The 13,543-nt window shown below is 32.7% G+C and overlaps 2 protein-coding genes across 2 annotated transcripts in view; both read left to right on the forward strand.

Moving 5' to 3' along the window:
- nav2a (neuron navigator 2a) overlaps positions 1-1,733 on the forward strand; it is a 98,460-nt gene extending 96,727 nt beyond the window's left edge. The window contains 1 exon segment of the mRNA XM_056461087.1: positions 1,468-1,733. Coding sequence (XP_056317062.1) covers positions 1,468-1,593 — 126 coding nt within the window. The 3' untranslated portion in view covers positions 1,594-1,733.
- Positions 1,734-7,070: 5,337 nt separating this feature from the next.
- LOC130232634 (golgin subfamily A member 6-like protein 26) lies at positions 7,071-9,967 on the forward strand. The gene is made up of 4 exons (XM_056462607.1): positions 7,071-7,098; positions 8,846-8,983; positions 9,095-9,229; positions 9,435-9,967. Exons 1-4 carry the CDS (start codon positions 7,071-7,073, stop codon positions 9,965-9,967), a joined length of 834 nt encoding a protein of 277 aa, XP_056318582.1.
- The last annotated feature ends 3,576 nt before the right edge of the window (positions 9,968-13,543 follow it).

Here is a 13,543-nt window from a genome sequence, read left to right on the forward strand (position 1 = left end):
AATTTATCATTTAAATACTTAGATTTTTTTTTTTGCTTTAATATTAATAATTAACAACTTACAGGTTTAAAAAGGATAGTTCGCCCCAAAATGAAAATTTAATCTTGTGGTTTTAAACTTGTTTTTTCGAATTTTTTCTGTCGAACACAAAAGAAGATATTTTGAACAATGTTGGTTGCTGGCATCCATTGACTTCCATAGTAAGAAAAATTTTTACTATAGAAGTCAATGGGTGCCAGCTCCCAGCATTCTTCAAAATATCTTCTTTTGTGTTCAACAGAAGAACTGAATACATTGAAGAGTGAGTAAATGATGACAGAATTTTTATCTTTGTCTGAACTACCCCTTTAATACCACTGTAATGTTTGCTCTTTCCTTTATGCAATTTTACATCCTTACCAGTAGGTGTCAGTAAGTGAAACAATAATGCAATAGAGTGGAGGAACTAAGACGTCACCTTGTAGGCCAATCGGCTGCTAGCATAAAACTGGTTCCCTCAATAAAATCCCCAAAACTGGATAATCCTCACACGATAATATTACTTTTTTCACTTTTGGATCTTAAATGCAAATGCAAGAACTAAAAAGCTAACATTAGGCTATAAACAGACTACTGTGACTTCAGGACGCTCGCTTGTTACGTCAGCACCATCCTGCTACCGACAACTTCTCAGGCTTATTTTTAGAAACATGGTTCATGACAAAGATTTAATCTCTCGATTTATTATATTATAATCCACACTATATAAACAAATATGTAAAAATAATATATTATTTTATATATTATTACAGGTAGTAAACATGTCATAGTTGTTATACGGTCTCTAAAAGGGAAAGCATTATCTACACACAATATGAATGACCAATTAAAAAAAAACTACAACTGTAAAATACTTAACCAAATAGCAGGCAAATCCAAATACCCGACGCAAGCTGTAAGTTTAAAGCAGGCTGCTATCTAGACAGTTCGATGACGTATAATGTCTCCGACAACGCCTGCAGTACCATAAAGCAACTTAATAGCAACCATCTTTTAAAAGAAGCGTAACCGATTTAAAAAATCCAGAGTGAGATGTAACTGATGTGTTTTATGTCATAGAATAAAACGTGAAAGTATCTTGAGTTTGTGGTAAACACGAAGCTTATTTTAGCGATTTAACCGAGATCCCATTCAAAAAACCCATTGACTTTGGGACGAGAGAACCGGAACTGCTAAAATGCTAACTCGCTTCCGGGTTTTTGCATAGAAATTGATGTCATAGTTTCTCCCTAGGTTAAAATTAAATTGACTAACATTTTTAGGTGCTTATAATTAACAGATAGTTTATAAGATTCATAATCAACAAAAAGGAGCAGAGTTTATATTACATTTAATATGCGTATTTTGTAATGTATATTACACCAAACCATGTCTAATATCCCAGCGTTCTCCTCAAATGTGTGTTATTTTTGTGTTTTGTGTGATCAGATGAACATGCTCCTGCGTCTGAAAGAAGCCGCCAGCTGCTCGAGTCCTCAGAGTTACGACAGCGACTCTAACAGCAACAGTCACCATGATGACATCCTGGACTCTTCACTAGAGTCCACACTCTGACCAGCCTGATCCAAGATGACACCCAATTCCTTAACACCTATGCCAGCCGAGGCATGACCATACACAACGGGTGCTGGTAACCCACTTAAAGAATGACGCTTCATAAATATATATATATATATATATATATATATATATATATATATATATATATAAAAGATATATATATAAATATATATGCGCCAAAACTCAAGCTGCCTCGTGTAAATTGTCTGTGTGAACAGTCACAACAACAAAATCAGAAGAAAGTGCTTTGTCCTAGTTTTTACCTCAAAATATAAACGTTCGGTCACATAAGCAACCATTCAGATGGAAATCGGTAATAGTGTAGCGATGGATGACGCACAGCTCATCTTACGAAAATTCCAAATTGCTTGGATTTCTATACTTGGATTTTACCTATGAGAGTTCGCTGAAATGTGACCGTAGCGTAACTGTTGGAAAAAATCTCGCACACAATGCAAAGCTCGTTTGTTTTACTACCATCTACTGGTGAAATGGAGGAATTGCACCTTAAATCTGAAACCATCGTATCGTCATCAGAGTCTTGTCCTTACAAAACCAGCTTGATCAGATGCTGATCGTCATTTTATGCTTTCAACATATGGATGAACTAGCGTAGTGCTACACTTTGGACGCATTTATTGAAAGAATTGGAAGAAAAAAATACCTCGATTACCATCTGAGACGTGCTTTTATTTGTTCTTTTGTTGATGTTGTTTGTAAAGCACCTGCTGTCCGCATGATCCAGTGTTCTGCTGTAGCACAAAGCCTATCTGTGTATTTTTACACTCGATCGCTCTCTGTTTTTGGTGCTGAACGGAATCTGGTGCCTTACGCCATTTTGTAAAGAAAAGCGGCACTACGTTTTATACTTGCTAATTTTGTTACGTTTCGTAGTTTCGAACTACAGGGCTCTTACTCTGCTATTTGAGTTTGCCTGTAATAATGGCCTGATGGTCATCATATCATATCAGAGGTACAATAATAGAAAAAGGCGAAACTGAGCAGAGCTGTAACCTCCTTATTTTCATTTTTAGGTGACATTTCTAACATCATTTTCAAATATTATGTATTGGGCTTGACATTAACTTTTCTTTTGGAAACTAGCCACTGTTTTCAGTGATTTTTCCATAGTCACTTAGTACTTAAACTCATTTGCAAGGGATTTTAGGCCTTTAAAAAGGGGCAAATCTTACTCAGTGTACAGTTGAGGACAAAAATATTCATTTCAATATTTCCCAAGTGATTTTTAACAGATTTTTAAACATAGTAGGTATAATAACTGATTTATTTTATCTTTACCATGGTGACAGTACATAATATTTTTCTACATGTTTTTGAAGATACTAGTATTAAGCTTAAAGTGCAATTCAAAGATTTAACTAGATTAATGGGGTTAACTAGGCAAGTTAGCACAATTAGGCAAGTCTGTAGTTCTGTAGTTAATCAAAAAGCAAAACTATTTAAATGCGCTAATAATATTGACGTTAGCCTTTTTTATTTATTTCAGGCAAACTTAAAGAAATATGACTTTCTCCAGAAGAAATGTATACAGGTAATACTGTTAAATATTTCCTGGCTCTGTTAAAGATCACTTGGGAAATATTTGAAAAACGAACAAAACATTTCACAAAGGTTGTGAAAGACTTCTGTCCAATTTTTTATTTTAATTTTTGCAATACGAAAATGACAATTATTTGCATAAATAAATGAAAAGCTCACTTTAAATCAGTTTTACTGTACAAATTTAAAACATTTTAGAAAAGCGAATGATACATTTTTATATTAAAGTAACCTTCTAGCATATGTCTTAATGAATGAGCCATTCATTCAACTGATTCGTTCAGAATGCTGACTCATTCAAGAATGTGGGTCACTAAATCTCTGATTCCCCTGTGTAATGAAATCCAAGGCTACATCATTGTATTTGCATTTGGCAGTTCGGTTGCTGTTAATGTCAAGCCCTGATTGCATATAAGAAAAATATGCATTGTTGCTTCATAAACCTGACATACACAACTGGCACAATGCTTCTTGAGCGATGTAAGATTCACTTGGTGCTGAAAGATGTTTTCAACACAGCAAAAGCACAGGAGAAGTTCATCATTTGGTGTTTTGAGTATACCTCATTGACCATTTTGGCCTTTTTTTCATGTACAGTACATATCTTGCATTCAATGTGAAAGCGTAACACAGACTTTTGATTAATAATATAGTGTATTTGCTGCTTTATAATGCAAGGATGAGTTGTATATAAATACATATATATTTAAAAAATTATCTTTGATTCTCTATTAAGGAACATAGCTTGAATGGCAAAAGTGAGTTTCCTTGCATGGGAAAGCGTAATATATGGGGCTATTCAGTGTTTTTATCTTCTTTTACCATGTCAAATGCTGTATGTATGGCACTACGGGGTTTTTAGTTCCAACTTGCTTCCATTTCACTCCAGTGTTCGTCGTCGATCCTATGCAACATCATCGTGGATTTCAAAACGGAAGCCAAATATCGTAGCTCTGTAATGCTGTCAGCACTGCCAATACGTCGTGTGTATTCACTGTGTAAATAAGGATTTGTGAATAATCTTAGGATATGTGCCTACTATTAATTTTCTTTGCTGGATTATGATGCTGATGAAGTCAATTTAAGCACAAATGTTGTGTGTGATTGTTTGAGGGCTATACAGTAACTGAACGGAGCTCATGTCACTGAATGTGTTATCTCGCTGTAATATATGGGTGTAAATATTTGACTTCCCTGCAGGCTGCATTTTGATGAGTAATCCTTTTTCTAGCCGTTTATAACAGTGCTTGGAGAAGATTTTGTGTACAGTGTCTTTTTTCATCTTAACAGTCTGTCTACGTTTTCCAATGGAGGATCTGTGAAAACGCGAAAGACCCATGGAGATTTACTGATCACGCTACCGGTTTTAAATTATTTGTAATTCAATAAACTCAGTAATTATTTATTAATTGTTTATTAGTTTGTTTTTTTGTGACTCCATGCAAGCACATTGGTGATAAAAACACAATTATACAAGAAATATGTTTACTAGGAAAACAGCAAAAGCAATAATACAAAACGTAGTCTTATACATACTAGTCTAACATGGTCTTATTTATACATGCACTAAAACTGGTTCTAAAATGTATATGACAGGATAAATGTTTTGGTCTGAAAGCACATCCAAAAAAATGAACATTGAGCAGTATCATTTTACTATTTTTACATCTTGTTAATATTGTCAACAGGTATGACACATTTTATAGAGAATATTTAATTTCATATTTTCAATATAACTGGTGCGTATGGATGTTATGCAAACTGGGGTTGATCCAAAAGCAGCTTTATTAAGAGAATGGTCAGACAGGCAGGGATCAATAACCAACATTAACAGTGTAGTAGGGAGTCCAGAAGTGTAATCCAAAAACAGGCAAAAGGTACAGGGCAGGCAGCAAAAGGTCAAAACCCGATAAACAGTCCAAGATCAAAAACACAGGCAACAAAAGGAAGCGCTTACGTAAAGACAGCAACAGCTTAACAATACTGAGCCATGAGTCTCTCAAAGTGAGCTGCATATATATGTGTGTGTAATCAGTACTTGCGCAGCATCAGCTGTGTGTATGCAATCAGTCAGGATCAGGAACCAGTTGTGTGTGTGTGTGTGTGTGTGTGTGTGTGTGTGTGTGTGCGTGCGTGCGTGCGTGCGTGCGTGCGTGTGTGTGTGTGTTGCATGACTGAATATGTAGTCCATTTGCAAGCAGATTTGTAGTCCTATGTGTGTGTGAGTGTTTACCAGCGACCTCTGGTGGTTAGAGATCGCTGATGATCATGACAATAACAATTTTTTAGCAAAGTTTTCTGGCAAAATTAAGAAAAATTAAAAATGGTAAAATAAAATGTATAATATATAACGCAATTATTATTTGTAACATATTTTAGTGCTATGTAGGTCTACTGTACATATTACTGTATTATCTATCTGAAAATGCTACCAAAGACAATAACAATAACAGTTTAACACTTGTTAATAAGTTCTGTAATGATTACAAATAAGTTTTTGGAAATCAAAATATCAGTTAATCTGCATAGAATTTACAATATCAGCTCTCTTAGGTTAAAGCAAAAATAATTTGCTTGTGATGTGTATTTTTTTCACAGATTGATATTACAGAAAAAAGGGTGGTCTCTGCCAACACTAATACAGTGCACCAAAGGCTGCAGATATTTCCACTGATTTTGCTTGAGAAATGAAAAATCTCGCCAACAAGGATGTAAAGCATTTATTTTTATTTGATGTTATTTGTTATTTTCTACATAAAAAAATATATTATTAATCCAATTAATATTTTTCGCCATTTTTCTCTGCATTGTTTACAGCTTGATGACTTGTAGGACCTCATGAAAAAGTACACAAAGATAAAGTTTGTTGTGAGAAAATTACTCTGAATTACTGAATACTATCATTTATTTTATGTGAAGAAATGTATTGTATATGAAGATAATATTCATTCCCTCAACTCAATACGAAACAGTGATAAATCCTTAATGATTAAAAATCAAACGATATATGACTGAAAATATTGAAGTAACTGAACTATACATATTTACAAATACAATTAAAGATACAACAGAATTAATGCATTAAATAATGTAAAAAAAAGTTTTCATAATAATGTATTCAATCATAGCGTAATATTTTATAGTAGAAAAGTTACAATTTATAAGCATCCGAATTCAGGTTAGTCGATCTTTCAAACAGCAGGTGGCACTGTCTGAGAAAACGACAGGTCTGGAAGTGCAGGTCTGAGCGTGCGTTTGGGTCTCCGGGCTGCAGCTTCATAATGTTGTGGTTTCTACCCTGCTACTTCTGTTTGCCAGTTGAATAGCCTCTGTGGCCATCCATCATATTAGAGGAACTACGTGTGGTTTGAAAATGAATTTTGTGTATTTGTTTTCTTAGCTTAATATTGGGCTATGATCTCTATGCCAGGGGTGCCAAACGTGATCCTGGATGGCCACTGTCCTGAAAAGTTGAACTCCAGTTCTACTTAAACACCTAAGTCAGGTCATATTCATATTTCCGGGTTGGGAAAGTTAAAGCTTAAATTTGCAAGACAGTGGCACTTCAGGGCCGAGGTATAGGCTATGTCAAATAATAATTAACATGTTTTTAATACAACCTAAACCCGCTTATATTCTGTTAATAAGGATTTGTTCAGCTATCGATGTTTGCTTTCATATAGTTTGCATTCATCCTCACTCAAGTATGAGGCGTTTGCGGTGTCTTGTTACCATAGTTACAGTAGATGTTTAGAACCTCATTTAGAACGCGTTCCAGTGGAATACTTTAAGCTGTGCAGCTCAGAGAAATCTTTTGTTGGTTTGCAGTAGTGGCGGTACTTGGTCGATATTTCACGGTTTCAACGGAAAGCGATTGTTATATCAAAATGTCTTGTTTTCTGTTCAGAAGAATGAAAACCATAAAGGAAACATTTGAAGGTGAGTAAATAGTGTGCGCAAAGCAGAGATGAAAGTACCATTTTTCATAAAAACCTATTTTTAAAAGACAAGGTTTTAGACAGAAATATATTTTTGCTGTGGTTACTAACTTATAAGTGTGGTCTATCAATATCAGGTAGTATTTCAAGCAAATGTAGAACAACTTCAAAGTTCACTTTAAACATAACTTGCACATTATTATCAAATAAATATGCTTATGGACCAAATGTGAATGTTTTTAGGCTTTTCCTCTGTTTTAGGCAGTGTTTTAATCACCTTTGAAAAACAAAATATTTCTGTATGACTACAAGGGCTAACGCTTTACTTGTTAACACATCAGCGTACATGAAATTTAGTTTTTCAGGAAAAATTAAATGTGAAACTGTGGTTTTTTTTGGATTATTATGCAGCTAATTAGATCTGAACCCACAATAATTAAGTTTTAATGTTTTAAAATGCATGACTAACATAGTATGTCTTACATTTATAAAGTATATGAATAATTACTGATAATACAAGAAATAAATATTCAACTCTTGAGCCAGTGTTAAATTAATACTTGAAAATGTGTGGTGTGGCTTATGTACAGTATAAAGTGTTAAAATGAACTCTCAGAGTTGAATTTGAGGTGTAATTTTAACCCTGTCAGTAGGGACAAAAGTAGCCCCCCCTTTATTTTTTCCCCCAATTTCTGTTTAACGGAGAGAATACTTAAACAACAGATAATTGTCACTCGGTTTAATTTTCGATTCTACAATTTTGGGTTATTGCATTTAAATCTGATCTCAGAACAAACAAAGAACTGTAAAGTGTTAAACGGACAGCGCTAGATTTAATAGCTTAATCTTGTTAATATTTAAAATATCTTAAATTTACTTTGTGATTATCTTAACTGCATCATATTTTGTCCCTTATTTTTGCAGGAAAATGTTCATTTAAATTTTTGATTCCATCAAATGTTTCAAAAGCAACCCAAATCTTTTAACTGCCCCACCAAGAAAAAAAATAATTTTTTAACTCCTAATGTCGCTAGTTAACACACTCAATGCATTTGTTTTCAACACATCCCATCATTTCTAGAATATCAACCTCTACCAAATATCGTTTTATAGTAAAAATACCGGAATTAATCCATATACTATAAAAATCTTCAACTTAAATAGAGTAAGTTCACAGTACTCAGATTAGTTTTTTAACTCCAATGGTTTGTAGCAATTGGTTTCCTCAACTGCTTAAGTTGCCTTAACTTAGGTTTTAGTTGGTTTGAGTTCATTTATCAGGTTTTACTGTGCTCAAATTGCTTCTTTACTCAGATAGATCAAGTTCACAGTACTCATTATGATTAGTCTTTGAACTTAAATGGTTTGTTGCAATTGGTTTCCTCAAATGGTTTGAGTTACCTTATTAGGTTTTACAGTGTACCTATTTAGAATACTGTTTATTATTATCGACAATGCACATTCATTTGATAAAATGTCTAAATTTAAACACTCTAAACTCTAATGTGGAAAGGAAAATAAGGTATTAGCAGTGGGGCATAAATAACAGTTACTTTCGTCCCCACAGGAACTCTTGCCATCTAAACCGGATTACTTTTAAGCTGAAAAACTCAATACAATACAAACTTGACATGTTATTGCACTGAATAACCTGTAGATTGATCATTACTCTGACACATGAAAAAAGAAACAACTCGTATTAAGGAAAAAAAGTACCACTACAATAATTTACTTTCTGTAAACTTCAGTAGATCTGGAGGAGAAAAAGAAGCAGAGGGAGGAGGAGAAAAAGAAAGAGGAGAAAAAAAGGAAGAAAGAGGAGGAGAGGAAGAAGAAAAGGAGCAGGATTGCTTCCTTTTTCAAAGCGATGTTCTGCTTCACTCTGGGTGATTCAACAGATACATGCTATGATGCTAAATAATATACTTTAATGCTTTAAATTAATTGCATTTTCATGACCTGGTCTTACCTGGAGTTTAACATCTCCTTGAAAATAGCAGATGTGGAGGAGGAGGAGGAGGAGAAAAAAGAGAAAGAGAACATGATGGTGGTGGAGGAGGAGATGGAGAATAAAGAGGAGAAACATCTTGAGCAAAAATCCCTCTCCATTTCAGAAGAACAAGACACTGATGGTAAATTAGCATATGTATATATATATATATATATATATATATATATATATATATATATATATATATATATATATATATATATATATATATATATATATATATATATATTTGTCACTAATGTTATTAATAAATTGTATTATTTTCCCCTTACCTGGTGTTTAACACCATCTGAATGTGTAACCTGCCATCATTTCTCCTTTAACAGATATTGAAGAGGAGATCATGGAGGAGGAAGAGGAGAAAGTTGAGGAGGAGGAGGAAATGAAGGAGAAAATTATTGAAGAGATAGAGACAATAAAAGAGGAGGAGAAGGAAACCGATAAAACTGAGATGGTGGAGAAGATGGCACAGACGGAGGAAGAGGAGATGGAGGAGGTGAACACCAAGGAGGAGGAGGAGAATAGAACTGAGGAAAAGGATATGAGTGACAAGGAGAAAAAGAGAATTCAGGAAGAAAAGTGGAAGAACAAGAGACGGAAGAGGGAGAGATATGGAAAGAAAGAGAAGAGGAAGGAGAAAAAGGTTGAGAAAGAGAAGGAGAAAAAGGTTGAGAAAGAGAAGTCAAAGAAGGAGAAAAAGGAGAAGAAGGTTGAGAAAGAGAAGTCGAAGAAGAGACGGAGGGGGAAGAAAAGTAAAATAACGAAGTGGGACTTGATGAATGAGGAGGAGAAGATCAAGAAGGATTTGGAGAAATTGAAGGAGGAAGAGGAGGATGTGGGGTTGGGTGTGGAGTTCTAAATAAACACTGCAAACCAAATACTGTCCTTGTCATTTCTTTCACCTATTTTATTTTCATGCTTTCTCTCCTTTTTATCCTGATAGAGGTGATATAGTAATATGTGCTTGTTTAATATTTACCTACTTTGCAAAAACATGTTTTTAATTGTGGTTTAATTAATACGTTTAGAGATGTTTTTTGTGGTGATTTGCACTAGATTAGCTTGTCTGCTGGCATCAAAATGTGAAAAGTGTTGCTTACTAAATGATTAAATTACAGTTTTATAAATAATGTTATGATCAGCTGCTCCCTTCAGAAATGTAGAAATCTTGTATCTTCTATTCGGTTGTAGGGGTTTATGCTGTCCTTTCTGAAATCACAGGGCACAGTTTAGTCAATATTTGCTTACCATAAAATATCAAAATATGTTTGAGTGGTGTGAGTTTGTGCCGCAAAAAAAAAAACAAAAAAAAAAAAAACAAACAGATTTGCCCTAACTTGTTAGATAGTTCTACCTCCCATTCAAAAGATAGAAAGCACATTTTGATGAGGCTACCGGATTTTGCTACCAGTGTAAATTTTAATGGAGTTGTGTGATGTGAAGCTGTAATATTGCCCTAACCTACCTAATTCCTAACCCCAACCTCAGAACCATTCAAATACAGTGGTAGCATAATCTGATGGGTCGGATAAAATGTTATGACATCTGGCGGTATATATATATATATATATATATATATATATATATATATATATATATATATATATATATATATATATATATATATATATATATATATATATATATATATATATACATACATACGTATATATATATATACATACGTATCTTTGAAAAATGTTCATATATATTTCTGAATAAAAAATGGCCAAAATATATTTGCTCAAATATATTTTGAAAAATATTAACCTAAATACATTTTGACATTTTAAAATATATTTTACCCTCCATGTATTTCAATCCAAGAAGGTACATTCACATTTTGTTCCATACACGTCAACCAACTCAACATATTTAAATATACATATATTTTCAAAGATTTCAATAATGTATTTAATTTAACAACACAGATATAACATATTTAAAATTGCTATATTTTGGCCAGGTAAACATATACTGTATAGGATTGACAGTAGTGAAGTTCTTGAAAATGTTCATCAAAGATAAAAACAATAATTTAGGTAGACAACTTACATTTTTAAACCAAAAAACGTATATATTCATCAATTTTTTGATTTTTAAATTATTTTTAAAAAATTTTTAAACAACAGCAAATATACAATTTAAACATGACATCCAAATAATACAAATGTAACTAATAACATAAAATAAACTAAAATGAAAATTACATAATCAAAATAGATAAAAAGACGACTTTAAAAAAATAATACTTTTACAATGATAATATGATTTAACCTACCCAATTGACAGCACACTTACTATTCAATTAACTTCAGCTCTTTTGCAACTATAATTGTATCTTGACATTTCTTGCTATTAATATACTGGAGCGAGGCTATAAATAAAGGAAAATCTATAATAGAAACCTTTAAACATGGTTTAGAGTTATTCAGTCTTTTTTCCAGAAATTTACCAAATAAAATCAAAAGATTCCTTATAAATCCCACAGATAAATTGTTTAAGTCAAAATAAAATCTTTGGGGTCAGATTACATCTAAAACCTGATTTTTTCTTATTTTAAGTCTTCCCAAAACTTCTTTGAATGTTGACATTCATAAAAAATATGAACCAAAGACTCTAATCTAAAAAGAATAAGCAATTTCCATCAGTCTGCATAAATGTAGAAAATGTATAATCGCTAACATAAATGTTGTGAAGTATTTTAAAATGTAGTTCCCTATGTTTATTACTTATGCAGAAACGAAAAGGAAGCAACCAAGCTGTATACACAATAACAAAAAAAAAAAAACATTCCAAAAAAATACCTCTAGGCTTAAGGCTCTGTTTTTTTTAAAACAATAAAACTAATATAATAACTTTGTACATTTTTACTACAAAAGTCTACAACATTTAAGTATAGTACAGTGTCAGTTTTATGAGTACTCTATGAGGTCGTTTTTATTTATGTATTGTCCAGTAGTGACGTCGGTGACGTTTGAGGTCAACCCGGAAGACTAGCTCACTATGGCTTCTATCCTTCACGAACAAATAAATCGTGGTGCTTTTAAATTCAAGGGGAGTAAGGTCAGTGGTTATTGCTTGAATCCATTCACGTTTTGCTCTACCGCATAAATGACCATATCTCAAATTTTAGGCCTACTTCTGAAACAAATTATTAAATAATCTAAGTAGGCCGCATGCAGCGCGCGAACGAGTTCCCGTTTAACCCATTTTCTTTTAGCCTATAGTCTGTTGTTGGGTAGGCTATTAACTTCAATAGCTCGTTAAAGTTGGTTTTAGGTTTAATATTAACGTTTAGGCCTATTTGGTGGTGTCAGAGAGTAGCTATAGCTTTTAGTAACAAGTTACATTTTTCAAACAAGAAGCCTGATAGATTAAATACTTAGTTGCTTTTTTGTGTTGGTCACACCTGTAGCTAATTGACCATTAGGCTTGATTTTAGAACGATGCATGCAAGCCAAAGCAATAACAAGTTACCAATGTCAAATTTAAGCGAATCACTGATGCTTAAGGTGTAGCCCATTTAAATAAAATTTCCTAAATAAGTATAAATAAATGATGAAATGTCTAATCTGTTCTGTTTGTTGACATTGTTGTCTTGCTGATTCTGGAAGATTTACTCATAAAAACTTTATTATAATTATAATTATTTATTATTATTAATAATGTCCCTTAGTCACGATGATTTCGAATTAAGGCTTTGTTATGGACTTTATTGTCTGCAAAAGTTTTTTTTTACATCTATTTTTTTTTTATTATTGTTATGGTTTTACATGTTATTTTTTAGATTTTCTAGGTTTTCTAACTCACGATAATCAAAACCAATAATAAAAATAATAAATAAATAAATAATTTTTTTCTGTTTCCCCCCCACCCTCGAATGATTTATGTATTTATGAATTCATTGTTCGTAAAAGGGATTCTACTTTATTTTACAATTGCATTTGAGTAGCCTGTTCAAATATTGAGGTAAAGTTGGTTTTATATTCCCACATTCGTTCAGTCACAGCTTGTGACGTGCTCCCAATATTGTTTTATTATGGTACTTTAAATATTTGGTCTGAAATCACATGCAAGTCACTTCACAACAACATTAGCACCATTTAATTGACTGTGAACTATTTAATTGAAAGTTGTACTTTGATTGCCATTGGCTGCTAATATGATTTCACTATTTAGAATTTACGAACAATACATTTTTGTAATTATATATTTAGGGGAAAGTCAGAATGTGTGAATATAAAACTAACTTTACCTCAATTGTTCGAATTAGCCTGCTGCGCACAATGTTTGCAGATGATTCATAATTATTTGATTATAATTATATTTGTGATTATGTCGATCACTCAATGGACAACATTAAATTTACAATTTATTTGCAAACAATACAAAACATTTTTAACATATACATATGCATACAATGTGGCACGAA

The sequence above is a fragment of the Danio aesculapii genome, chromosome 7, assembly GCF_903798145.1.
Source record: "Danio aesculapii chromosome 7, fDanAes4.1, whole genome shotgun sequence".
NCBI classification, from domain to species: Eukaryota; Metazoa; Chordata; class Actinopteri; order Cypriniformes; family Danionidae; genus Danio; species Danio aesculapii.